A 23,388-nucleotide genomic window follows, 5' to 3' on the forward strand; every position below is an offset into this window, starting at 1 on the left:
CCAGGGGAGAGGGAAAGGGGGGGACGCAGCTCCCGCAGCCCCCAAACCCACCCAGACGCCCCCCATCCCATCCCCACATTCCCAGCCCCTAAGGACGGGGATTGCAAACCTGGCACGCATTTCACCCCGCACCAGCAGCACTTCCAAACAAAATTCCGAAGGAACTGCAGTCGTTCTGCCAAGGAATGATTGCTTCCTGCACCAGAAATTACCAGCGCCGCTGCTCGGCGCCTTTACTGGCAGCAGCCGCCCGTTTCCTTCAGCCCTGGCGGAGGGAATTGCTGAGCTGGGGAGGGAGAAAGGGAGGCAGGGAGCTGGGGCAGCCTTTATCACGGCCCTGCAGCCCTTTTGCCCCGCAAAGCAGAGCCAGAGCGGAGCTGAGCACTGTGCACACAGCGCTGCGCGTCCGTTGCTGAGCCCGGAGGCGTTGAGGAAACACCATGGGCAACTGCGTCCCGGGGGTGAGTCCTTCCCATCCTGCGGGGTTCTCCCAAATTCCACTCCTCTCTTTGGAGGTGACCCCATTTCCAGCTCTCACACCCATCGCCTTCCTCCCTTCCGCCCCAATTCCCCAGCACTGTGGGGTACCCAGCCCTGACCCCATAGGGTATCCAACCCACGGGGTCCCCAACAGTATTGGATACTCAACCCTGACCCCATGGGGTCCCCAATCCCACTGGATACCCGACCCAGACCCCAAGAGTTACCCAACCCGATGGGATCCCCAACCCCACCCCCACTGGGTACCCAACCCTGACCCCATGGGGCACCCAACCACCCCATGTCCCCCAGCCCCAGGCGGGCGCGTAGCAGGGAGTCCCAGAACTGGAAAACACCACTGAGAGCAAGAAAATGGGGTTTTCTTGACTTGGGGTGAACCCACACCCTGAGATATCAGCGCTCCCCACGCTGTCCCTCCCTGATAACAGGCGGCACGTGGCCACCGGAGGGGCCAACTCAGTGGCACCCCACGGCACACGGCACCTCCTGTGCTTCGCAGAGCCCTGACATCGTAGCAAACAGAACCTCCTTGAACCTCCTGGACCTCTTCAACTCCTCCTACAACCAAGACTACGCGGACGACCTCACAGACAGCAACGACGAGGACTTTGCGGCCGCACAGCCGTGCCACAACCATTACTGCCCCTTCTTCCACCGCGCCGCACCGCCGTACCTGATGGCCACCAGCGCCACCTCCTTCGTGGCCACGGCTGCTCTGCTGCTGGCTCTGTCCCTGCGTCCCCACTCCTGGCCCCACGGCCGCACGTTTGCTGCCCAGCTGGCCGCGTGCTGCGCGCTGTTCGCCGTCACGTCGCTGCCGACGGCTGCGGGCGTCGCTTGGGGGTGGCAGGCGGGCGAGGGGCCGTGCAGGGCTGTGCTGCTGCTGCGGCAGGGCAGCGTGTTGGCACAGGGGCTGCTGCTGGGCGCCGGGTGCTGCGGTTTGCGGGGCCGCGGTTGGTGCAGGGCGGTGGTGCCGTGGGTGGCGGCGATGGCGATGGCGGTGCCGGCGGCGCTGAGCGGTGGCGTGGCGGGGACGGGGCCGAGCACGCAGTGCTTGCATCGCAGCGCGGACGTGGATTCTGCCGCGCATCTGCTGCATCTCGCCGTGTGTTGCTGCGTCCTCCTGCTGCTGCCCGCAGCGCTGCTGACGGCTGCGGCGCTGCGGGGGATGCGGGGGGAGGTGGGGAGCGGGGTGGGGTGGCTGTTCTGGGTGCTGTGGGCTCCCCACGGGGTGGCGATGGTGGTGGAGCTCCTGCTGGAGGTGGGGGCGATGCCGACCGACTGCGGCGTCTTTGAGAGCTTTGATTTTGCATTGGGGCTGAGCGCGGCGCTGGGGGGGCTTCACTGCTGCCTCGTGCCCCTCGTGCTGCTCCTCAGTGCCTTCTGCGGTCACAAAGGGGGGGGAGAGTGCTGAGCGCCCCAAAAGGGCACCCACAGCCCCGTCCCACACCCCCACGGGTGGCCCCGGTGGCCCCGGGTCACATCGCTCCCCCTGCACCCATTGATTCCCCTGCACCCATGGGTGCCGTTGGCCTTTAAGCTCCCTGTGGGTGGCACAGTTCCCCCCGAACCCCACAAATGCTCTTGCTCAGCACCCATGGGTGCCCTTCAAACACCCCACGAGTGGCAGTGTCATCCCCCCCCCCAGCACCCATAGGTGGCATTCACCCCCCCCCCCCGACAAACTCTGACCCCACCACCACCTGGGTGGGGGTTCTGTACAATAAACGTCTCTGCAGCCCTGATGCCCACAGCCTGGTTTAATTCCCCAGGGGGGCGAGGGGGGGGCTCTCCTTTCTCAAACCAGCCCTCATCCTCACACCCCACTGCTGCCCCATGGCTGCCCCACGGAGCTCTCCATAGCTACCCCATGGCCACCCCATGGAGCTCCCCGCTGCCACCCCAAACCCCCCCCACAGGAACCCCCACCCCACGGCACTCCCCACTGCTGCCCCACGGAGTCCCCCGTGAGCACTGTGGGGCTGAGCCCCCCCTTGTTGGCTGTGGGGCACAGCGTTGGACGCCTGAGTGCTTCCTCAGGATGCCCATCCCCAGGAGCACCACGTTCCACCCCATTATCATCTCCGGTCCCGTTCCCATGGAGGGTGTGGGGTGGAAGCAGGAGGAACTGCTCCTGGGGCTCCGAATAAGGGGGGGGGGGATGCTTAATGATTAATTAGCAGGAAGGGAAGTAATTGAGCTCGGCATTTGGCCAGCGCTTGGAAATCCCCATTAGGGATGGCCCTGCGGTGACAGAGGGTCTGGGGGGGAAATAGAGGGGGTCAGGGGGCACAGAAAGCCCCAGAAGGTGCACAGACACCAGCAGGGGACACAAGGAGTCGCTCAGAGGACAGAAGGGTCGGGGTTGAGGCGATGCCTCGTGGCGGGGTGACCCCAAATCCGACCCCGCACCACGCGCCCTGGGCACGGCTCCAGGACGGCCCCGTGCTGCAGTGCTGCAGCCGTGTGACACCGTGAAATCGCAGCTCCATCGGTGCCAGCGGATGGGATTGGGGGACGGGGGCTCCCCTCCCACCCCAGCCACCCCATAAACCCGCCGAGTCCGCACCCAGCAGCGCAGCGGCACCATGGGCACCGCGCCGATGTGGATGGTTGTCCTCAGCGCCGTCACCGCTGCCATGGCCCAGGAAGGTATGGGGACACTGGGGGGCATCAGGGGGCCGGGGTGTCACTCAATGGGGACGTCACTCAATGGGGATGTCACTCAATGGGGACGTCACTCAATGGGGACGTCACTCAATGGGGATGTCACACGTTGGGACATCATTTGGTGGGGACATCATTCACTGAGGACGTGACTCCATGGGGATGTCACGCGGTGGGGATGCCACTCAGAGGGATGTGTTCTGGTGGGGGACACTGGGGATGTCACTCAGTGGGGAGTTGACACACAGGGATGTCACTCAGTGGGGAACCTGATTGGAGCCATCGCACGGTCAGGGCATCGCTCACTGGGGACGTCACTCCATGGGGACGTCCCTCACTGGGACACCTCTCCACGAGGACGTGGCTCCATGGCGACGTCCTTCCACCACTTGGAAAGGACACCATTCCATGGGGACGCCCCTCACCAGGGACACCACGTGGCAGAGCCGCCCCCCAGGGGACCGGGGGAAGGCGCAAAGCCCACCACCCCCCTTCTGTCCCCCCCCAGACCTTTACAGAAAGGTGTTGGTGTTCCGGAAGGACCCCAGCGATGCCTACGTGCTGCTGCAGGCGCGGCCGGAGCACCCCATGCTCAACTTCACCGTGTGCCTGCGCTCCTACACCGACCTCACGCGGCCCCACAGCCTCTTCTCCTACGCCACCAAAGCTCAAGACAACGAAATCCTCCTCTTCAAACCCAAACCCGGCGAGTACCGCTTCTACGTCGGGGGGAAATACGTCACCTTCCGCGTCCCCGAGAACCGCGGGGAGTGGGAACACGTCTGCGCCAGCTGGGAGTCGGGCAGCGGCATCGCCGAGTTCTGGCTGAACGGACGCCCGTGGCCCCGCAAAGGGTTGCAGAAGGGCTACGAGGTGGGCAACGAGGCCGTGGTGATGCTGGGGCAGGAGCAGGACGCCTTCGGGGGAGGCTTCGACGTCTATAATTCGTTCACGGGGGAGATGGCGGACGTCCACCTGTGGGACGCGGGGCTGCCCCCCGATAAGATGCGCTCCGCTTACCTGGCGCTGAGGCTGCCGCCGGCGCTGCTGGCCTGGGGACGCCTCCACTACGAGGCCAAGGGGGACGTGGTGGTGAAACCACGGCTGCGTGAGGCGCTGGGGGCCTGAGACCCCCAAGCTGTTCCCCTTCGCTGTCTCCATCCTCGCTGTCATCTCTGCACGGCGTCGCCCGCTCGGCTCAGCCGCGGGGATGTGATGCACGGAGAGATGGGGACACCCCCAGCCCCGGGTCGCCCCTCTCCTGCTGAGTCCCCACGGCACGCAGCGCCGGCCCTTTCCCTGCCCTGGGATCCTCGTCCTCCCCCTGCAGCAAAATAAACCATGAAAACTCCAGGTGACGATGACAAAAGGGAGCGCGCGTCGATCCTGCTGGCCATGGGAGGGGAGGGGGTGGTTTTGGGGACGCGGGGACACATGGATCGCCAGGGACGGGAGGGGGTGACGCGGATCTGGGGACGGCCGCCGGTCCCCACGCTTCCTGCCCATTGCTGACATTACGAAAGTCGCTCACCCGATGTCCCCATGGCGTCACACGGGACAATGTCCTCACTGGGGGAAGTCGAGGGAGGCAGTCAGGTGGCAGTGCCTTTCTTCTGGGAAGCGCCCTGGACTTCTGCCACTGTCACTGCGGTGGGGACATGGAGACAATGCGGTTCTACTTCCTCTTCTTCCTCGTGGGGCTCTGCAGCCTCGCTGCCCCAGACGGTAGGGATGAAGGATCCCCTGCGGAGCAGGTGGGGGGACGGACATGGGGACACGCAGGGTGGTGGCACTGAGGGGATACAACAGCAAAAGGGGACACGCGGGGACGTGGGGCTGTGAGGGGGGGGTTGGCAGGGTGATGAAACCCCCCCACCCCGGCGCCGTCCTTCCGTCCAGGTGCCGCAGCCAAACTGAGCGCCCGGATCCAAAGCTCCCCCCAAGTGCCCTCTATGTACCACAGCCTGGTGCTGAGCTGCAAGGTCACCGGGGACAGAGGGTAAGGCAGCCCCCCCACCCCACAGCGCAGCCGCCCCACGGGCAACCCCACACCTGGGTGACACCGAGCCCCACGCAGCCCCAAGGAGTTCGTGTGGAAGAAGAACGGGATCCAGGAACCGCTGCAGAGAGGCCCCAGTGACATCTTCCTCTTCCGCTCCTTAAATAAAACCCACCTGGGCATCTACACCTGCAAGGTCACCAGCCCCCGGGGCTCCGCCGTGGCCACCTACAACCTGTGGACAGACGGTAAGGAGGGAAGGAACAACCCGTCCTCCCAGCTGTGCCCTCCTTCCTTCAGTTCCTCCTCACCACAGAATCACAGAATGGCCAGGGTTGGAAGGGACCTCAAGGATGATGAATCTCCAATCCCCCCTGCCACATGCAGGGCCGCCAACCTCCACGTTAAATGTTAAACCAGGCTGCCCAGGGCCCCATCCAACCTGGCCTTGAACACCTCCAAGGACGGGGCATCACAGCCTCTCTGGGCAGCTGTTCAGCACCTCACCACCCTCTGGATAAAGAATTTCCCCCTGATGTCCGACCTCAATCTCCCCTCCCTCAACTTAAAACCATTTCCCTTTGTCCTACACGTATCAACCCTCTCAAAGAGTTGATTCCCCTCCCCTCTGTAGGCTCCCTTTAGGTACTGAAAGGCTGTAATGAGGTCACCCCACAGCCTTCTTTTCTCCAGGCTGAACAAGCCCAGCTCCCTCAGCCTGTCCTCATAGGGGAGCTGCTCCCCACCCCTTGCCAACATCACCCTGGCTCACCAGCCCTCGCGTGGCTGCACCTCGAGATGCTTGGCAGCCACCCCTACGGCTAACAGCGGCCGCTTCCACATCTGGTGGTTTCCTTCTGTGAGGGACATTCATTTTGTTCTCCTCTCTCTCCCAGACCTGAGGAACAAAGTGTTCGTCTTCCCCGAACAGTCCAACAATTCCTACGTGCTGGTGCAGGCGCAGCCGGAGCACCCCCTGCTCAACTTCACCGTGTGCCTGCGCTCCTACACCGACCTCACGCGGCCCCACAGCCTCTTCTCCTACGCCACCAAAGCTCAAGACAACGAAATCCTCCTCCTCAAATTCAAACCCACCGAGTACCGCTTCTACGTCGGGGGGAAACACGTCGCCTTCTCCATCCCCGAGAGCCACGCGGAGTCAGAATTCGTCTGCGTCACCTGGGAGTCACCCACCGGCATCGTGCGCTTCTGGCTGAACGGACGCCCGTGGCCCCGCAAAGGGTTGCAGAAGGGCTACGAGGTGGGCGACGAGGCCGTGGTGGTGCTGGGGCAGAAGCAGGACGCCTTCGGGGGAGGCTTCGACGCCCAGCAGTCCTTCGTGGGGGAGATCTCCGAGGTCTACATGTGGGACGTGGGGCTGAGCAACTCAGAGGTGAAAATGCTCGACTACACCGAACCCTACGCCACCCCCATCTTCAGCTGGGGGAACTTCCCCTATAAGATCGAGGGTGAGGTTTACCTCGTGTCCTAAGGCTCCTGGCCGCCGCTGCCACCATTTAACGCGTGCCCCCCCCCTCCGCAAGTCCCCTCTGCCTGACCTCCATCCCCCAAAGCCACATAGCAGCAAATAAAAGAAGGAATGGAATCGACAAGCAGCAGCAGGCAGCGCTGGGTGCATTTTGTGGTGCTGGGGGTGGGGGCTTTGGGTGAGGAGAACAACTTTGTGGGGTGCTCCATTGTGTTCCTCCATGGGGTCTCCCCTTGTCCCCCATCTTGAGATCCCTCCCTTGACCTCTCCATGCAGTCCCTCCTTGTCCCCCTCCATGGGGTACCCCCGTATCCCCCACTTTGGGGTCCCTCCTTGTCCCCATCTGTGGGGTTCCCCCCTGTTCTCCTCCATGGGGCCCCCACTTGTCCCCCACTTTGGGGTCCCTCCTTATCCCCATCTGCGGGGTCTCCCCTTGTTCTCCTCCATGGGGACCCCCTTATCCCCCCACTTTGGGGTCCCTCCTTGTCCCCAGTCCATGGAAACCCCCCTGTGAGGCTGGGGAGGGGACAAAGCAAGGACAAAGGAGGAGTCCCGGTCTCCCGGTACCTCCATGGGGTGCAGCCCCGCGTCCCGACACCCCCGGGGAGTGGGGTAGAAGGAAGGGGGGGGGGGGGGGGGGTTCGCCCCGGTGTAACCGCGGAGCCCAACGGCCTCCGCCTCCCGATTCCGGCGCTGCGATCGATTCCGCCGTTCCCTGCTGTCCCGCTCCGCCCCCCCGCGGCCTTCCCCGGTACGGAGGGGAGAGAAAGCCCGGGGCAGGAGGGGATTGGGGGGGGGGTTGCCAGGCCGGGCCGGGCCGGGGTCTCGGTTCGGGGTAGGCCGCAGGGCCGGAGTCTCCTTCAAGGTAGGCCGCAGGGCCGGGGTCCCGGTTCGGGGTAGGCCGCAGGGCCGGGCCTGCTGAGTGCGGCCTACGGCGGAGGCGGGCCGGGAAGGAATGGGGGGGAGCCCGGGGCGGCCGGAGGGAGGGCGGGTGGAAGCTGGGAGGGGCCGGGGGTGTCGGGGGCGGGATGGCCCAGGAGGGCTGTTGGCGCACGGGGTGTTGGGGACTGGCCTGGGGGTGGGGGGGGGTCCAGGGTTTGGGTTGGGGATGGTGGGGGGCCTAAAAGGGCCTGGGCAGGAGGCCTGGGTGGGCTGGGGGGGTCTGGGCTGGGGGGGGGAGGGTCTCAGGAAGCCTGGACTGGGGGGTCCTGAGGTTTGTGGGGAGGGGTCTTAAGGAGAGCATGGGGTGGGATGCTGGGCTCCGGTGAGGGGCACAGCCTGGGGGTCCTGACCCTGCGGTGCTGGGGGTACGGCACAGCCTTGCCTCCGGGCTGCACGGCAGCACCGTCCCACGTCCCCATCCCACAGGACCCCGCAGGCGATGGTCGAGCCCCCCAACTTCTCGTGGGTGGCAGAGGGGAGGCTGGCGGGGCTGGCCATGCCACGAGAGCCAGGCCATTACCGTTTCCTGCTGGGCCGGGGCGTGAAGCATCTGGTGTCACTGTCTGAAAGGGCCCCCCCGCATCACGGCTGCTGCCCCGCGCTGCAGCTCCACCGATTCCGTGTGCCTGACTTCACCCCGCCGACACCCGGACAGATCCAGAGCTTCCTGCAGCTGGTGGAGGAGGCCAACGGTCGCGGGGAGGTACGGACTGGGGGGTGACAATGAGGGCGGTGGCAGAGGAGGGGATGCCAGGATGGGGGGGGGTGATGTTGGGGTGGTTGGCACTGAGAGCGAGGTGTCAGCAAGAGGGAGGTGGCACTGAGATGGAGGTGGCACCAAGGTGGAGGTGATGCCAAGGATAGGGGGGTGGTATTGGAGTGACCAAGAGGAGGGTGTCAGCAAGAGGTAGGTGACACTGAGATGGAGGTGACACTGAGATGGAGGTGACACTGAGATGGAGGTGGCACTGAGATGGAGGTGACACTGAGATGGAGGTGACGCCGAGGCGGCGATGGTGGGGCGGTGCTGCCAGTGGGGGATACGTGATTCCACGGTGGGTGACACCACGAGGAGGATGTCACTGTGAGAGAGGAGACATCGAGAGGATGATGTCAGGGTGGGTGACAGCAGGATGGAGGTCGCACCTGGAGGGAGGTGACGCCGTGGGGTGGCCGTGTCACGGCGCAGGCGGTGGCTGTGCACTGCATGCTGGGACATGGCCGGACGGGCACCATGCTGGCCTGCTACCTGGTGAAGACACAGAAGATGAGCGGCAGCGACGCCATCCGGGAGATCCGCAGGCTGCGGCCGGGCTCCATCGAGACACGGGAGCAGGAGCGAGCTGTCATGGAGTTCCACCGGCGCTTCAGGTATGTGCAGCCCCCCTTGCGGGGGTCCCCGGGCCAACAGGGCCACGGCAGGCACAGCTGCAGGGCCAGGAGCCCAACTGAAACGTGGATCTGCCTCATTGTAGTGCTGGAGAGGACAGCAGGGAGGTGTGACTGTGAGCATCTCTAGGAGCAGAGCGTGCTGCATGGAGGTGAGATGTTCCCTGCGAAGCTTTGCCCAGCCTGGCGATGCCAGCGTTTGTCTTGTCGCCATTAAAGGGCTTCATGCTGCTCCTCTCCGCTTCTGTCTGGGGAACCAAAGGGCCACCAGAGGCCCCCACCTCCACCACGTCCCACCTTCGCTCCACGTTGACCCGCTGCCATCCCCAACCCCAAGCTCTTCAACCTTCATCACTGCTTGGAACCCAACAGGGGCACCCCAGAATTGGGGATCCCGTGCCACAAGGCTCTGAGACTCTGCCATCCCCAGAGCTGGTCAACAGCCAACGCAGTGACGCAACGTGGAGGGGTGACAGCAGCTCCCCAGGGCCGTCCCGGGACGTGGATGCTTAAAGGGAAGCTTAGATGGAATTTAGGCATCTCCGTTCCAAAAGTCCAATCCTGAAAATCTCTTCTCAGCTGTTCCTAACCTTGGTGGCATTTAAATCCTAAGTGCAAGAAGCGTCACCGTCTCCCTTCCTGGGTGTGTGGCACCGTGCCGGGCACGCGCTGCTCACCGGGTGCCAGCTCACCACCTGCACCCTGGGCTGGAGGGCCCTCACCTCCCCCCAAACAGCTCCACGTCTCCAAATAGGGTGGTGAAACCCCAAAATGCCATCGTGTTCCACCAGAAACGTCCCACCGTGGCGGTGGCACACAGTGGCTGGGGTCAGAGCTGGCAGGGATGGGAGGAGATGGCCGTGGGGATGGGGGCACCCCAGAGCGGTGCGGAGCAGGACTTGGTGGGGTCATCGCCTCTCCTTGGGGGCTTGGGGACGCGGTGGCACCCATGGGTGCCACCGTGGCTCTGAGGAAACCACGGCACCACGTGGGGACGTGTGGGGACATCAAGGGATTCTCGTGTGCCAGCACCCAGAACAAGACATGGGTGGCTGGGGGGGGGTGGAGGGGGGAGGATGTCCCATATGGAGGATGTGGGGACGTGGAAGGGGTCGGGGGCAGCGCAGAACGGGCCTAAGCCCGCGGAGTCACGGCGCTCACATGGGACTGGGAGATGCAGGAAAGCAGCTTAAGAGCAGAATTATTTCCTTTAACTCCTCTTACTTTAGCTCTGTCCTTAATAATCTCCCGCGCTCTGGGGGCCGGGCCAGGCCGAACTGATGGGGGGGGACAGCGGGACCCCCACCCCAAGACGGGGACTGCGATGGGGGTTTGGCCCCAGCATCCCCGCTGCGGTGGGGGTCGGCCGTGCTGTGCCACCAACCCGGCACGGACCCATCGGTGATACCACGGGCTCAGGACCGGGGGGCGTCCATCTCAGCATCAGAGCCCCCAGCCTGGCTCACAGCCCAGCTCCGGCTCAGGGTTGTGGGATGGGGACAAGGCTCTGGTGGCCGTCCCCTCTGTGGGGACACAGCAGGGGATTAAAGGGGTGACGGACGGGGTGGGAGAGGGCAACCAGAGAGCAGCAGGGTGGGGGCTGTCACGGGGGTGGCGTGGTGAGGAGCGGCACGGCTTGGAATCCTGGAGTCACCCAGTCATGGACGTCCCCAGATTTAAGGGACCCGCAGAGATCATCCAGCCCTGCATGAGGCCGCCCAAATTCAAGCCTTGTGGTTGAGTGGGTTGTCTGGCAGGTTTGGGATGCCACGACACGGCGTGCTGTGGGACAGCGTGGCACGGGATGGGGTGGGATGGCTTGGCGTGCCGTGACACCGCATGGCACCCCTGGCCCCCACTGCCCCCCACCTGATGCCCTTTATTCCCACCCCACGCCCCCTCTGTCCCACTTTATGCCCGTTATTCCTATCCTACACCCTTTATTCCCACCCCACGCCCCCTCTGTCCCACTCTACGCCCTTTATTCCCGCCCCAAATCCCCCCCGTCCCACCCTATACCCTTCATTCCTACCCCATGCCCTTCATTCCCACCTCAATCCCCCTCCCCTCCCCAGAACTACACTTCCCATCACCCCCCGCGCCCCTCTCCCTCCTCCCCTCCCTACCATTGGCCTCCAGCAAGCTTCCGTTACCCAGGCAACAACCAATCAGAAGCGCCTCGTGGGCGTGGCCTAGCCGAGGTCCTCCCACCGCCGTTGCTTTGGCGGCGGAGCGGCGCGATTCGGTTCTGCTGCGGTTCGTGCGATGAAGAACCGGCGGCCGTCCCCGGTTCGGGGCCGCGGGGAGCCCGGAAAAGCCCTGCTGAGCTCCGGCGGCGGTACCTGGTGACCTGCGGGCCGTTGGACCTGTGCTATGCGGTGGTGGCTCCGCGCGGCCTTCCTCAGCCTGCTCGCTGGGACCGACGGTACCGCATGGCCGGGCTGGGGCGGTTCGGTTCGGTTCGGTTCCGGTCGTCAATTCTCGTTCCCCTCCCGGTGCAGGCAGCGGGCGGAGCGGGGCCGTGGTGGGTCGAGTCGGGGACAGCGCTGTGTTGGGCTGCGATCTGTTGGGAACCGAACCGAACCGGCCGCCGCTTTACGTCATCGAGTGGCTCCGGGTCGGGTTCGTCCTCCCCATCTTCATCAAATTCGGCCTTTATTCACCGCGAGTGGATCCGGAGTACATCGGTGAGGGATCGGGGGGGGTGGGGGGCTCAGCCCACTTTGGGTCGTGGTTCCATTGAGGGCTCTGAAGCCCTGAGTTCAGCGCTCTGTGGGTTGTGGCTCTATTGAAGGCCTTCAACCTTCAGCCCCCTATGGGTCGTGGCCCCACTGAAGACCCCAAACCCCTGAGCTCAGCCCCCTGTGGGTCGTGGCCCCACTGAAGACCCCAAACCCCTGAGCTCAGCCCCCTATGGGTCGTGGCCCCACTGAAGACCCCAAACCCCTGAGCTCAGCCCCCTATGGGTCGTGGCCCCACTGAAGACCCCAAACCCCTGAGCTCAGCCCCCTAGGGGTTGTGGCCCCACTGAAGACCCCAAACCCCTGAGCTCAGGCCCCTATTGAGTCACAGCCCCATTGAAGACCCTGAGCTTGGCCCATTTTGGGTCATGGCCCCATTGAAGACCCTCAGCCCCCTGTGGGTCGTGGCCCCATTGAAGTCCCACAGTCACTGAGTGTTGACCCCCATCATTCTCGGTCCCCATAAAGTCACGAAGATGCTCGGCTCTGTCCCCGGTGGGTCCTTATGAGCACTGGGCTCTGTCCCCTATAATTGTGGTCCCCATGAAGGCCCCAAGCCCCCAGGCTGTGTCCCCTATGGATCGCAGTCACCATGGAGGGCCCAGAGCTCATGGTCTCCATCCTCTGTGGGTCACAGTCCCCTTCAAGGCTCTGCCCCCTATGGGTTGTGGTCCCCATGAAGACCTGGACTCTGTACCCCATGCCTCATGGTTCCCATAAAGGCTCTGAGCCCCTGGGTTCTGTCCCCAGTGGGTCGCAGTCCCCGTAAAACCCCGTCCTCCGTCCCCGATGGCTCACAGTCCTCATAAAGGTCTGACCTTTGTCCCCAGTGGGTCACAGTTCCCCCCCGTGGGTCGCAGTCCCCATAAAGGTCTGACTTCTGTCCCCCATGGCTCGCGGTCCCCATAGCCTGTCCAGAGCCCATGGCTTCCATCCCCAATGGCTCAGCCCCTGTAAAGGTCTGCCCTCTGTCCCCAATGGCTCGCAGTCCCCACAGAGGCCCCGCTGCCCCCGGTGGCCCCGAGGTTGTGCGTGGGGCAGGGATTTGGCCCTTCAGCAGCTCAGCAGCGGCGCTGCCCGGATTTGGAGCCTTGGCGTGGGAGGGCCGATCCCACAGAGTGCTGGTGGTGACAAGGAACCCCCCCCCCCCCCCATTGACACTAAGCCCCACGGTGACAACACACCTGGTGACACCGAAGCCTCGCCGTGGGGCCCCACAGCTCCGGTTACCTGCAGAGCTCAGGTTTCCCTGTGGGCAGGCAGCAGGTGGGGCTTGGTCTCGTCCTTTGGCTTCGTCCCCAATGGTCCCCACTGTGTCACCAACTGGCTGCGCCCAGGATTGACGCTGGGGGGTGAAGGTGGAGGGGGGGGACGCCGAGCTCAGCCTGGCAGCCGCTGCTCCAAACGGGTACAGCGGCTTCAGCGTCACCCCTGGAGCCCCTCGTGTCACCTGGTGTCACCCCAGCTTTCAGGGCTCAAGAGTGGGCTGCAGCCAAAGCCCTTTGGAGGGGAAATGGGGTCGTTTGCCCCCCGCCAGCTGCCGCCATCCCCCGCGGCGTCCCCTGCCTGGGGTCGCCGGTCCCCATCGTGGTCACCGCATCCCCCCACGGCGGTGGCCGCCGTCCCCCTTTGTGTCCCTTTGAATGGCGGTTGCCAGGGGCTGCCGGCGGGGAGGGCAGCGGCGGTTTTGTTGGTTTTGTTATCGGTGGGGGAGGAGGAGGAGTTGGGGCCGGCGCTGGGGGGGATTAGGGGCATCCCCTGCGCTCTGATCCGTGCCAAAGGGAGCTTTGTTTGGAGCCTGCTGTTCCCAGCACCCGGCTGTGGGGCTGCCCCACGCATCCCGGCGATGCCCTGGTTCCCATCCCTCCCACGGCCCCCATCACCTCCTGGGAAAAGCGAATTTGGGAGAGGCTGCGGGGAAGCCGAGGGCTTCACGTGGTGCCTCGCTGGGTTTGGAACTGCATTCCCCAAACTGCCCTACCCGGTCCTGCTTCCTCCCCCTCATCATCATCATCATCCTCGCCGGGCTCGTCTGGCCGGTGCAGCGCCCACGTGGGGACCTCGGGGACACCAAACTCCCCCCAGCAAAACTCGTTTAATGGGAACCACTTGATAGAATGCTGCTCTGCCACATGGGGGGGGTGGCACTTATGGGGCTGAGCAGTGGGGGGTTTGGGGGTTCTGTGGTGCTGGCTGCACCCCGGCACCGCTGAGCCAATATTGCGCCGTGCGCCTGAGCCGATTACGGCTCTGATAATAGCATGGAGGATTAGGGGGCCGTGCTCTGCTTCTGCTCCTTCTCCTCCTCCTCATCCGTGGGGACACTTTGGGGTGAGCACCCCAAAACACGGGGGTGGCTCCCATCGGTGGCTCAGTGGTGCTGGGTGCCACGGGGCGCCGCTCGGGGCTCTCCTGACCCCTCAGAGCGGCAGGGAGGAGGAGTGCGGGGGTGAGAGGGGCTTAGCAGGGCTCCCGAGGGTGAGCAGCTCTGATGGAGGGGGGGAAGGTGGCTCTGGGGGACGCACACGGCTGTCCCCAAGCAGTGCCATGTGCTCCTGCTCCTGCAGGTCGCGTGCGGATCGAGGAAGGCGCGTCGCTGCGCATCGACCTGCTGCGCGCTGAGGACCAGGGCTGGTACGAGTGCCGCGTGCTCTTCCTCGACCGACCCAGCGACGACGCCGACTTCCAAAACGGGACCTGGATCCACCTCACCGTCAATGGTAGGGATGGGCTGCAGGTCCTGCTGCTGAGCCCGGCTCTCAGTTGGGTGCTGGGATCCCGCTGTCGCCCCGTTCCCCTGTCTGGGTGCCTGTTGTGCGCCGCCCTTTGTGCCGCCCGGTTCGGAGGGCAGCGCTGCTCCCATCGCCTTGGATCCCACTCCAGACCCCTCGCTCTCAGGGCTGGGGCCAAATCTTCTCTTTCCCCACGTCTGAGAGCGCGTTTTTCTTCCCAGCACCCCCAACCTTTTCGGTGACCCCCCCGGCGTTTGTGGAGGTGCGGGACCGCGACGCGCTGAGCCTCACCTGCACGGCCGTGGGCAACCCGCAGCCCATCGTCAGCTGGAAGAGGAGCGACCTGGCCCTGCAGAGCGGGGACGCGGTGCAGGTGAGCTCAGCGTGACGCCAGCTGGGGGGAGGAAACCCCCCATCCCGCGTTGTCCCTCGGTTGTCCCTATTGGCGACGTTGCAGGTGAGGAACGGGACGCTGAGCATCGCCGCGGTGGAGCGCGCCAGCGCGGGCACCTACACGTGCCATGCATCCAGCAAGGAGGGCACCATCACCCACACAACCCGTGTGCTCGTGCAGGGTGAGTCCCCGGGGTCACCTCAAGGCTGTCCCCCTCCTCGTGCTCCCACCCCCCAACCCTCACGGTCCCCTCTGCCTTGCAGGGCCGCCCGTCATCGTGGTGCCGCCGCAGAACGTCACCGTTAACGTCTCCCAAGATGCCTTCCTGGCGTGCCAGGCTGAGGCATACCCAGGAAACCTCACCTACACCTGGTTCCAGGGCAGCAGCAACGTCTTCCACCTCAGGTACGCCGCAGAGGCACCGCTGTGGCCGTTGGCTCATGGAGGCAACAGGACTTTGCCCGCAGCAGGCGCGGATCCGGGCACCTTTGGGTGTGATGGGGTGTGACACAGGGCTTCTCCCGTCCTTGCTGTGCCTTCTTCCACCCCTTCCTCCCCTTCTAGCCACCTCCAGGCACGGGTACGCATCCTGGTGGACGGGAGCCTCCTGCTCCAGCGAACCACCCCGGATGATGCGGGCAAATACACCTGCATCGCCAGCAACGGGCTGTGGAAGCCGCCTTCAGCCTCAGCCTTCGTCACAGTGCTGTGTAAGAGCCTTGGGGCGCCCCGTGGGGCTGCCGTGGGGTCCCTGACGCCTTCCCAGCACCCTTCTCGTCCCCACAGACCCAGCGCAGGTGACCACCATGCTCCCAGAAACCCACCTGCCCAAGGGGATGCGAGGCATCATCCGGTGCCCCACCAGAGCCAACCCCCCTCTGCTCTCCGTCAGCTGGACACGAGATGGGCGCCCACTGGAGCTGGGCAAGGTGGGGCTGCGTGCCCCCACCCCGCGGCATCCCTGCGCCCCCTCGGCTTCACCCTCCTTCCCTTCTCCCAGTTCCCAGGCTGGTCCACGAGACCCGACGGCTCCATCGTCGTCGCCACGGGGAATGACGATGCCCTGGGGCTGTACAGCTGCACCCCCTACAACAGCTACGGCACCGCCGGCGCGTCCCGGCCCACCCGCGTCCTGCTGAAGGTGAGGATGAGGAGCGGGGATGGCAGCTCGGCCCCGTCCTGCTGCCCGCTGTCACCATCCCCACGTGTGGCTTCTTCCAGGATCCCCCCGCCTTCACGGTGCGTCCCAAGGAGGAATATTTCCAGGAGGTGGGCAGGGAGCTGGTGATCCCCTGCGTGGCCCACGGGGACCCCCAACCCACCATCACCTGGGGGAAGGTAAGGGAGCCCAGCTGGGAGGGCGGCCTGGCTTTTGTCCTCCTGGGACATCGTCTCTGGGATGGAGGAGGGTGAAGGTACTCCTGTACTGAGCTCCAGTAAGGCTGCACCTCGAGTGCTGCGTCCAGGGTTGAGCCCCTCACTGCAACGTGTTCAAAGGAGGGCAACAAAGCTGTGAGGGGTCTGGAGCACAGGGCTGATGAGAGGCTGAAGGAGCTGGGAATGTTCAGCCTGGAGAAGAGGAGCTCAGGGGGGACCTCACTGCTCTCTATGGCTGCCTGAAGGGAGGCTGCAGGGAGCTGGGGGTCGGCCTCTGCTCTGGTGCCATCAGTGATAGGAGCAGAGGGAACGGCTTCAAGCTACGGCAGGGGAGATTCAGGCTGGACATAAGGAAGTGTTACTGTTCAGAAAGGGTGGTCAGCACTGCAATGGATGCCCAGGGAGGTGGGGGAGGCACCGAGCCTGGGGGTGTCGAAGGAAAGGCTGGATGTGGTGTTGAGGGACGTGGTTCAGTGGGAGCTGTTGGTGAACGGTTGGACTGGATGAGCTTTGAGGTCTTTTCCAACCTTGGTGATTCTGTGATTCTATGATTCTAAGGTGATGGGGAAGGAGGGGGTGGGGATGGGGTTGATGGGCGTGGAGATGAGGGGAATGGAGATGGGGCGAGGATAGAGATGGGATAATGAAGGAGAGGCGGGGACGAGGATGGAGATGGGACAGAGAGTGGGAAACAGGGGTGGGATGGTGGCGGAGGTGGGACGGTCACCACCCCCAGCGTCCCTCCACGCAGGTGGGCAGCGCAGGGCAGATCGGTGCCCAGGTGGACGGGAACAGCAGCCTCATCTTCCACCCGCTCGTCAAGGAGCAGCACGGGCTGTGGGAATGCACGGCCACCAACGCCGTGGCCAGCGTCAGCGCTGCCACCACCGTGCACGTGCTGGGTGAGCGGGGCGCCGCCTGCGACGCGGGGGGGGGCAAGATGGCCGCCCTTCGGGGTCCGACCCGCGCGCTCTCGTCTCTGCCTCCGTGCCAGGAACCAGTCCTCACGCCGTCACCAACGTCTCCGTGCTCCCGCTGCTGTTGGCTGCCAACATCTCCTGGGAGCCAGGCTTCGATGGAGGCTACTTCCAAAGGTTCAGCGTTTGGTACACGCCGCTGTGAGTCCCTCTCCGGTGCCACCCGCTGTCCCCTTCCATCCCTCAGCTGTGGCTCAGGGCTCCGTGTCCCCGCAGGGCGAAGCACCCACCCCGTGCCCACCACGATTGGGTGTCGCTGGCGGTGCCGCCGGGGGCTCAGCACCTCTTGGTGGAGAACTTGCAGCCAGACACGAGCTACCAGTTCAGCGTGCTGGCTCAGAACAAGCTGGGCAGTGGTCCCTTCAGCCAGATCGTCACCTCCGTGCCCAGGGGTGAGAGCAGAGCGCACGGCTCCCCTCAAAGCTCACCTAAAAGATGGCGAGCTTTCCTGTTATTTCTGCGTCCAGGCCTGGGGCCCCCGGCACAGGAAAGATGTGGAGCTCTTAGAGTGGGTCTAAAGGAGGGCATTGAGGTGATCAGGGGGCTGGAGCAGCTCTCCTGTGAGGAAAGGTTGAGGGAGCTGGGATTGTTTGGCTTGGAGAAGAGGAGGCTGCATTGTGGCCTTCAGTGCTTGAAAGGAGCAGATAAACAGGAGGGGAACGGCTGTTTGTGAGGGTGGATGGGGATGGGACAAGGGGGAATGGTTGTAAAGTGAGACTGGGAGGTTGAGGGTGGATATGAGGAGGAAGTTTTTCCCCCAGAGGGCGGTGAGGCACTGGCACAGGTTGCCCAAGGAGGCTGTGGATGCCCCAGCCCTGCAGGCATTGGAGGCCAGGCTGGATGTGGCTCTGGGCAGCCTGGGCTGCTGGTTGGAGACCTGCACACAGCAGGGTTGGAGCTGATGGCCGTTGTGGGCCTTTGCAACCCAGGGCATCCTAGGATTCTGTGATGATTCTATGATTATGGCATCCTATGGATCCCTATGGCACCCTATGGATCCCTATGGCACACTGTAGGGTCTAATGGCTCCCTATGGATCCCTATGGCTCCCTATGAATCCTTATGGCACCCTGTGGGTTCTCTGGGCAGCCTGGGCTGCTGGTTGGAGACCTGCATACAGCAGGGGGTTGGAACTGATGGTTGTTGTGGGCCTTTGCAACCCAGGCCGTTCTATGAGTCCATGATTCTATGGGTCCCTATGGCATCCCATGGGTCCCTATGGCACCCTATGGACCCTATGGCACCCTATGGGTTCTCTGGGCAGCCTGGGCTGCTGGTTGGTGACCCTGCACACAGCAGGGGTTGGAACTGATGATCACTGAGGTCCTTTTCAACCCAGGCCGTTCTGTTATTCTATGATTTCCACCCCGTTCTCGCCCACCTTTCTCTCCCCAGGCTTCCCAGTGACCACAGTGCCTCCGGAGCCGCCGGCCGTCACCGTGCACATCCTGCTGTCCCCACCTCAGGCTCTGAGTGCCAACCAGACAGCACGGGGGGTCCTGCTCCGTTGGCAGCCCCCGGCGCAGCTCTCGGTGCCGCTGAGCGGTTACGCCTTGGAGCTGCGGCAGGAGCGGGGTGGCTGGGAGGTGCTGGAGCGCTCCATCCCCAGCACGGAGAGCCAGGTGTTGGTGCCAGGGCTCATCAAGGTGAGGATCTGCGTGGTGGTGGGGGGGTCTGGCCAAAGGGGGGTGCAGTAAGGAAGGCCCGATGGCGATCTCTGCTCCTCCTCCTTCCCCCCCCCCCCCCCCCCCCCAGGACGCCTTCTATGAGTTCCGCCTGGTGGCCTTTGCTGGCAGCTACATCAGCGACCCCAGCAACACGGTGAACGTCTCCACGGCAGGTGAGGGGCCGCAGCCACCCCCCGTCCCCAGGCAGGAGGCAGAAATAAAGGTTGATGGAATGTTTTGGGTGGGAGGAGGCTCCCGAGGTCGTCCAGTTACAGCCGCCGTGCTGGAGGCAGGGGCATCTCCCGTTAGGTCAGGTTGCTCAAAGCCCCATCCAGCCTGAGCGCCTCCAATGGAGTGGTTGGCTTGGAAAGGTCCTTGCAGATCCAAGAGCCATGGAACAATTGGGTTGGGTTGGGTTGGAAAGGTCCTTACAGATCAGAAAGGCGTGGAGCAGTTGGGTTGGAAAGGTCCTTACTGATCCCAGAGACATGGAATGGTTGGGTTGGGTTAGAAAGGTCCTTACAGATCCCAGAGATATGGAACAGTTGGGCTGGAAAGGTCCTTACAGATCAGAAAGGCATGGAACAGTTGGGTTGGATTAGGTTGGAAAGATCTTTACAGATTGCAGAGACGTGGAATGATCAGATTGGGATGGAAAGGTCCTTACAGATCCCAGAGACATGGAATGGTTGGGTTGGATTGGGTTGGAAAGGTCCTTACAGATCCAAGAGCCATGGAACAATTGGGTTGGGTTGGGTTGGAAAGGTCCTTACAGATCAGAAAGGCATGGAGCAGTTGGGTTGGAAAGGTCCTTACAGATCCCAGAGACACAGAATAGTTGGGTTGGAAAGGTCCTAACTCACCAAATCCCTCCATTGCTCTTTATTTTTACCAACCTGTGTGCCATTACGGACGGCCCGCGCCGCACTGATTCCTACTGAGAGCTTTTAGCAAAGCACAACCCCCCCTAAAAGCACTCAGGGGAAGAGAGGCCGCGCTCTGTGCCGCTCATTGATTCGACCACTTAAGAAGGGAGCACAGTGGCACTTTGTAGGACGTTGCAGCGGCCCATGCGAGCAGTTTGGTCAGCGGGGCTTTGTGTGCAAGGATTTGACCCCTTGCATTCCCAGGGGCTGAGATCCCCCCAGCCTGCAGCCTTTCTCTTTAGTGGGCACCCAAGGGAGCAGCGGAGCTTTTGCCATCCCTGCTGCGGCGCCGGGGGGGGGGGCTGAGCCAACGCATCTCCCACCCAACGCAGGGATGGAGGTGTACCCAGCCCGCACGCAGCTCCCCGAGCTGCTCCCACAGCCCGTGCTGGCCGGGGTGATCGGTGGGATCTGCTTCCTCAGCGTGGCCATCATCTTCAGCACCACGGCCGCCTGCATCATGAACCGACGGCGCGCCGCGCGCATCCGCAAACGGCAGCGAGGTAACGAAGCCCACGGAGGTGTGGGGAGGGGGGGGGGGGGGGGGTCCGTGGGCTGTGCGTGCACCGCTGCCATCTCATCGCCGCCTCTCGTCCCCCCCGTTGTGTTCTCATGGCCTCCAGATCCACCGCTTGTCTTCTCCCCCCGCAAGAAGCTCCCAGCCGCGCAGTAAGTCGTGCCCCACATCTCACCGCTCTCTCCCCACGTCGTCGCTGGGTTTGGGGTGGGGAATTGGGCTCGGGGTGGCACCTGTGGATGCTCCGCTTTCTGCTTTTCGGGGTTTGGGTTGAAAGAAAAGCAGACGGCGCTCAGCAGCCATTGGAACCCCTGCCAGTTCACGGGGAGGCATCGCATGCTGCAACCGCAGCCGTTCTCTTCTCCTTCCAGCCCTTCTCACACCTCTGATAGCCCAACCTGCACGGCCAAGCTAAAGCTGCAGCCCTCCCCGTGCCCCAGCCTGCGCCGGGCTCTGCTGTGGGGCGAGAAGGCCGGCACCAGCCTGGGGCTGAGCATCGCGGGGGGGTCGGGTGCCGGCTACGCCCTGTATGAGAGCCACGTTGGGGAGCACGTCCCGCTGGAGCGCATCCGCCGTGGCCCCGACGGCCGCTTCGTGGTGGAGAGCACCGAAAAGCCGCCCCCCCAGCAGGACCCCCCCTGTGCACGTCTCCAAGAAACGGAGCCCATTTGGCACAAGGAGGTGGCGTTACGCCCTCGCCCCCCCGGAAACCCCCCAGTGCCGTCCGGCCGCCGGCGGGGTCGATATTTTGGATACGGCAGCAGCAGCCCCGTGGATGAAGGCGCCGCTCTGTGCATCCTCGACGTCAGCCCTGTGGCCTCTCCTGCCACTCTGCCTTACAGCCCCGACCCCCCCAGCGCCCGTTGGGACTCGTTGCCCCCCCAGGGCAGCCCCCCGGACTCCGACACCCCGCAGCGGACCGCGTCCCCCCCGCCCCAAAGCAGCATCCTGCAGTACCTCAGCCTGCCCTTCTTCAAGGAGATGTGCGTGGATGGGGACTGGCCCCCCCCCGAGGAACCTCAGCAGCCCCCCGCGCCCCCCCAGCAGCAGCCCGAGGGGGGGGCAGGACTGCGCGGATCCATGTGCCAAGCTCCCCCCGGCCCCCACCCTCCTGCAGCCCCCCAAGGTGCCACTGGGTCCCATTAAGGCCTCGCTGCCCGGCCCCCCTGTATGGCCGACCCCCCCGGAACCGACCCGCCGTGCCCCCCCCGTGGATAAGACTGAAAGTAGGGAGGTGCCCCCCCCTGAGAAGCTGCCCCGGGGCAGCCTGACCAGCCAAAGCAGCGGCCGCGGCAGCGCATCCTTCCTGAGGCCCCCCTCGCTCACAGCATCCCTGGGGGGGCCCGGCCCTGGAACCCCCCCTGGGGATGGGGGCAGCTGGAAGGTGGGCACCGAGCCGGTCCCCAACGTGGGGGGGAAAAGGTGAGGATGGGGACAACGGGGGGGTGATGGTGGCGTTTGGGGACAGGGGGACGTGGTGACGTCTGGGGGTGGGATGGGAACAGCGGTGACACTTGGGGACGGGAATGATGGTGACAAGGGGTGATGGTGGCACTTGGGGGTTGGGGCAGTGGGAATGATGGTGGCGCTTGGGATGGGGTCAGCAGTGACAGTTGAGCTTGGAGACAAGGGGATGACGGTGGCATTTGGGAGTGGGGACAAGGACAAGGGGCTGCCAATGGGTACTGAGCATGGGGACGGGGACGTGGTGACACCTGGGCATGGGGTTGGGGCATTGGGAATGAATGGTGACGTTTGGGGACAGGATGGGGACAGTGCTGACACTTGGGAATGATGGTGACACGGGGTGATGGCGGCACTTGGGGACAGGGGGACATGGTGACACTTGGGAATGGGGACAGAGATAAGGGGGATGATGGTGGCACGGGCGGCCGTGGTGACACTTGGGCATAGAGGTGGGGACAGTGGGGATGATGGTGGGACTTTGGGGGATGGGGGGGGGTCAGTGGTGACATCGGGGACATGGTGACGCGTGGGGATGGGGACAGTGGGGATGGTGGTGGCGCTTGGACATGGGGACCACGGCCATGCTTGGGCACGGAGGATGGGGACAATGGTGGCAGATGGGGACGGGGACCAGGAGGTGCCCCCTCCTTCATGTCTGTCCCCACAGGAGGGACACATCTGTGGACGAGAGCTACGAATGGGACACGGAGGTGACATTGGCCACCGACCTGCTGGCCGCCCTGCAGCTGTACCGCCCCGCAGAGCCCCCCCAGCCCCTCTCCACCATCACCCTGCGGGACCTGGAGCATCAAAGTGAGTTTGTCCCCAACCACGGGGACGCCGTTGGGTCCCCATAAATCCTCCTGTTGGGGGGAAAGGAAGGGATGGGGCGGGGGGGGTCAAAACATGCTGCTCTCCCTGCAGAGCCCGGTTCCACGCCGGTGACTTCGGTGGCTGCGGAGGCGTTGGTGGCAATGGGGGGACCCCCCCAGCACGGGGAGGGGGCGCAGCAACGGAGGAGGCAGCGGCCTGGGGGGGGCCGGGGGGGCTGCGGTGAGCGCTGGGAGTTGGCCACTCTGCTCTGAGAACCCCATAGGGCTCTAAAGGATGGGGGGGGGGGGGGTTGGTGTTGTCCCCCCCATCGTTGTCATCGTCCCCCCCCCCCCCACTCGGTGCTTTAGGGATGGGGGGGGGGGTGACCCCTCCCTGCAAGGTCCCCTCTGTGGGGTTGGGGGGGGGGGGTGGAATAAAGAGATGTGATGGCAGAGCTGGCACTGTGCTCCCCCCCCCGTCCACCCCATGTGTCCCCCAGCCCATAACACACCGGGGCCTGGCCCCCCCCCCTTCCCCATCACCCCCTCCTGGTACTTTCCATCCTCAGACCCCCCCCTTCCCCCATCATTCCTACCCCCCCCCCCCCCCCACATCCCCACTCCCCCCATATCAGCCCCCCCAACCCCATTGCACTCTATTACCCCCCCATCCCCATTACCCCCCCCATCACCCCATCGCACTCTATTAACCCCCATTACCCCCCCCCCCCTTGGTCCCCTCCATCCCCTTCACCCACTCCCCATTACCCCCCCCATCACCCCCCATCCTG

General features: G+C 64.4%; 5 protein-coding genes and 1 long non-coding RNA gene across 10 annotated transcripts; 5 read left to right on the forward strand and 1 right to left on the reverse strand.

Annotated features, from left to right (window-relative positions):
- Positions 1–95: 95 nt before the first annotated feature.
- LOC128092032 (atypical chemokine receptor 1-like) lies at positions 96–2,157 on the forward strand. The gene is made up of 2 exons (XM_052705475.1): positions 96–461; positions 1,001–2,157. The coding sequence occupies exons 1-2, from the start codon at positions 441–443 to the stop codon at positions 1,913–1,915; spliced, it is 936 nt and encodes a 311-aa protein (XP_052561435.1). The 5' UTR covers positions 96–440; the 3' UTR covers positions 1,916–2,157.
- A 929-nt stretch (positions 2,158–3,086) lies between these two features.
- LOC128092034 (serum amyloid P-component-like) lies at positions 3,087–4,526 on the forward strand. Its single transcript, XM_052705477.1, has 2 exons — positions 3,087–3,153; positions 3,677–4,526. The coding sequence occupies exons 1-2, from the start codon at positions 3,090–3,092 to the stop codon at positions 4,294–4,296; spliced, it is 684 nt and encodes a 227-aa protein (XP_052561437.1). The 5' UTR covers positions 3,087–3,089; the 3' UTR covers positions 4,297–4,526.
- Positions 4,388–5,440, reverse strand: LOC128092036 (uncharacterized). 3 transcript variants are annotated; one of them, XR_008211614.1, is made up of 3 exons: positions 5,343–5,440; positions 4,700–4,813; positions 4,388–4,492 (listed from the first exon to the last, which is right to left on the reverse strand). It is a non-coding gene; the product is annotated as an uncharacterized LOC128092036 (long non-coding RNA). The 3 variants fall into 3 exon arrangements; XR_008211613.1 differs by having other exon boundaries at positions 4,700–4,911; positions 5,343–5,438; XR_008211615.1 differs by having other exon boundaries at positions 4,700–4,960; positions 5,343–5,401.
- On the forward strand, positions 4,785–6,786 carry LOC128092033 (mucosal pentraxin-like). Its single transcript, XM_052705476.1, has 4 exons — positions 4,785–4,893; positions 5,068–5,167; positions 5,246–5,415; positions 6,064–6,786. The coding sequence occupies exons 1-4, from the start codon at positions 4,827–4,829 to the stop codon at positions 6,657–6,659; spliced, it is 933 nt and encodes a 310-aa protein (XP_052561436.1). The 5' UTR covers positions 4,785–4,826; the 3' UTR covers positions 6,660–6,786.
- A 1,251-nt stretch (positions 6,787–8,037) lies between these two features.
- Positions 8,038–9,609, forward strand: DUSP23 (dual specificity phosphatase 23). 3 transcript variants are annotated; one of them, XM_052705480.1, is made up of 4 exons: positions 8,038–8,301; positions 8,788–8,969; positions 9,074–9,139; positions 9,250–9,609. In XM_052705480.1, the coding sequence occupies exons 1-3, from the start codon at positions 8,038–8,040 to the stop codon at positions 9,099–9,101; spliced, it is 474 nt and encodes a 157-aa protein (XP_052561440.1). In that variant the 3' UTR covers positions 9,102–9,139; positions 9,250–9,609. The 3 variants fall into 3 exon arrangements, with proteins under 3 accessions (XP_052561440.1, XP_052561441.1, XP_052561439.1); XM_052705481.1 differs by having other exon boundaries at positions 9,074–9,103; positions 9,207–9,609; XM_052705479.1 differs by having other exon boundaries at positions 9,074–9,609.
- Positions 9,610–11,172: 1,563 nt separating this feature from the next.
- On the forward strand, positions 11,173–23,025 carry IGSF9 (immunoglobulin superfamily member 9). The gene is given in 21 exon segments (XM_052705503.1): positions 11,173–11,412; positions 11,489–11,674; positions 14,296–14,448; positions 14,682–14,833; positions 14,918–15,035; positions 15,118–15,259; positions 15,419–15,564; positions 15,641–15,783; positions 15,855–15,995; positions 16,076–16,192; positions 16,983–17,133; positions 17,226–17,349; positions 17,425–17,600; positions 18,604–18,854; positions 18,964–19,048; positions 20,134–20,304; positions 20,425–20,470; positions 20,690–21,368; positions 21,370–21,740; positions 22,453–22,598; positions 22,710–23,025. Coding segments are annotated over 21 exon segments (3,711 nt in total). The 5' UTR covers positions 11,173–11,360; the 3' UTR covers positions 22,871–23,025.
- Positions 23,026–23,388: the final 363 nt, after the last annotated feature.

The sequence above is a fragment of the Tympanuchus pallidicinctus genome, unplaced genomic scaffold (assembly GCF_026119805.1).
Source record: "Tympanuchus pallidicinctus isolate F22 unplaced genomic scaffold, pur_lepc_1.0 scaffold59, whole genome shotgun sequence".
Classification (NCBI taxonomy): Eukaryota; Metazoa; Chordata; class Aves; order Galliformes; family Phasianidae; genus Tympanuchus; species Tympanuchus pallidicinctus.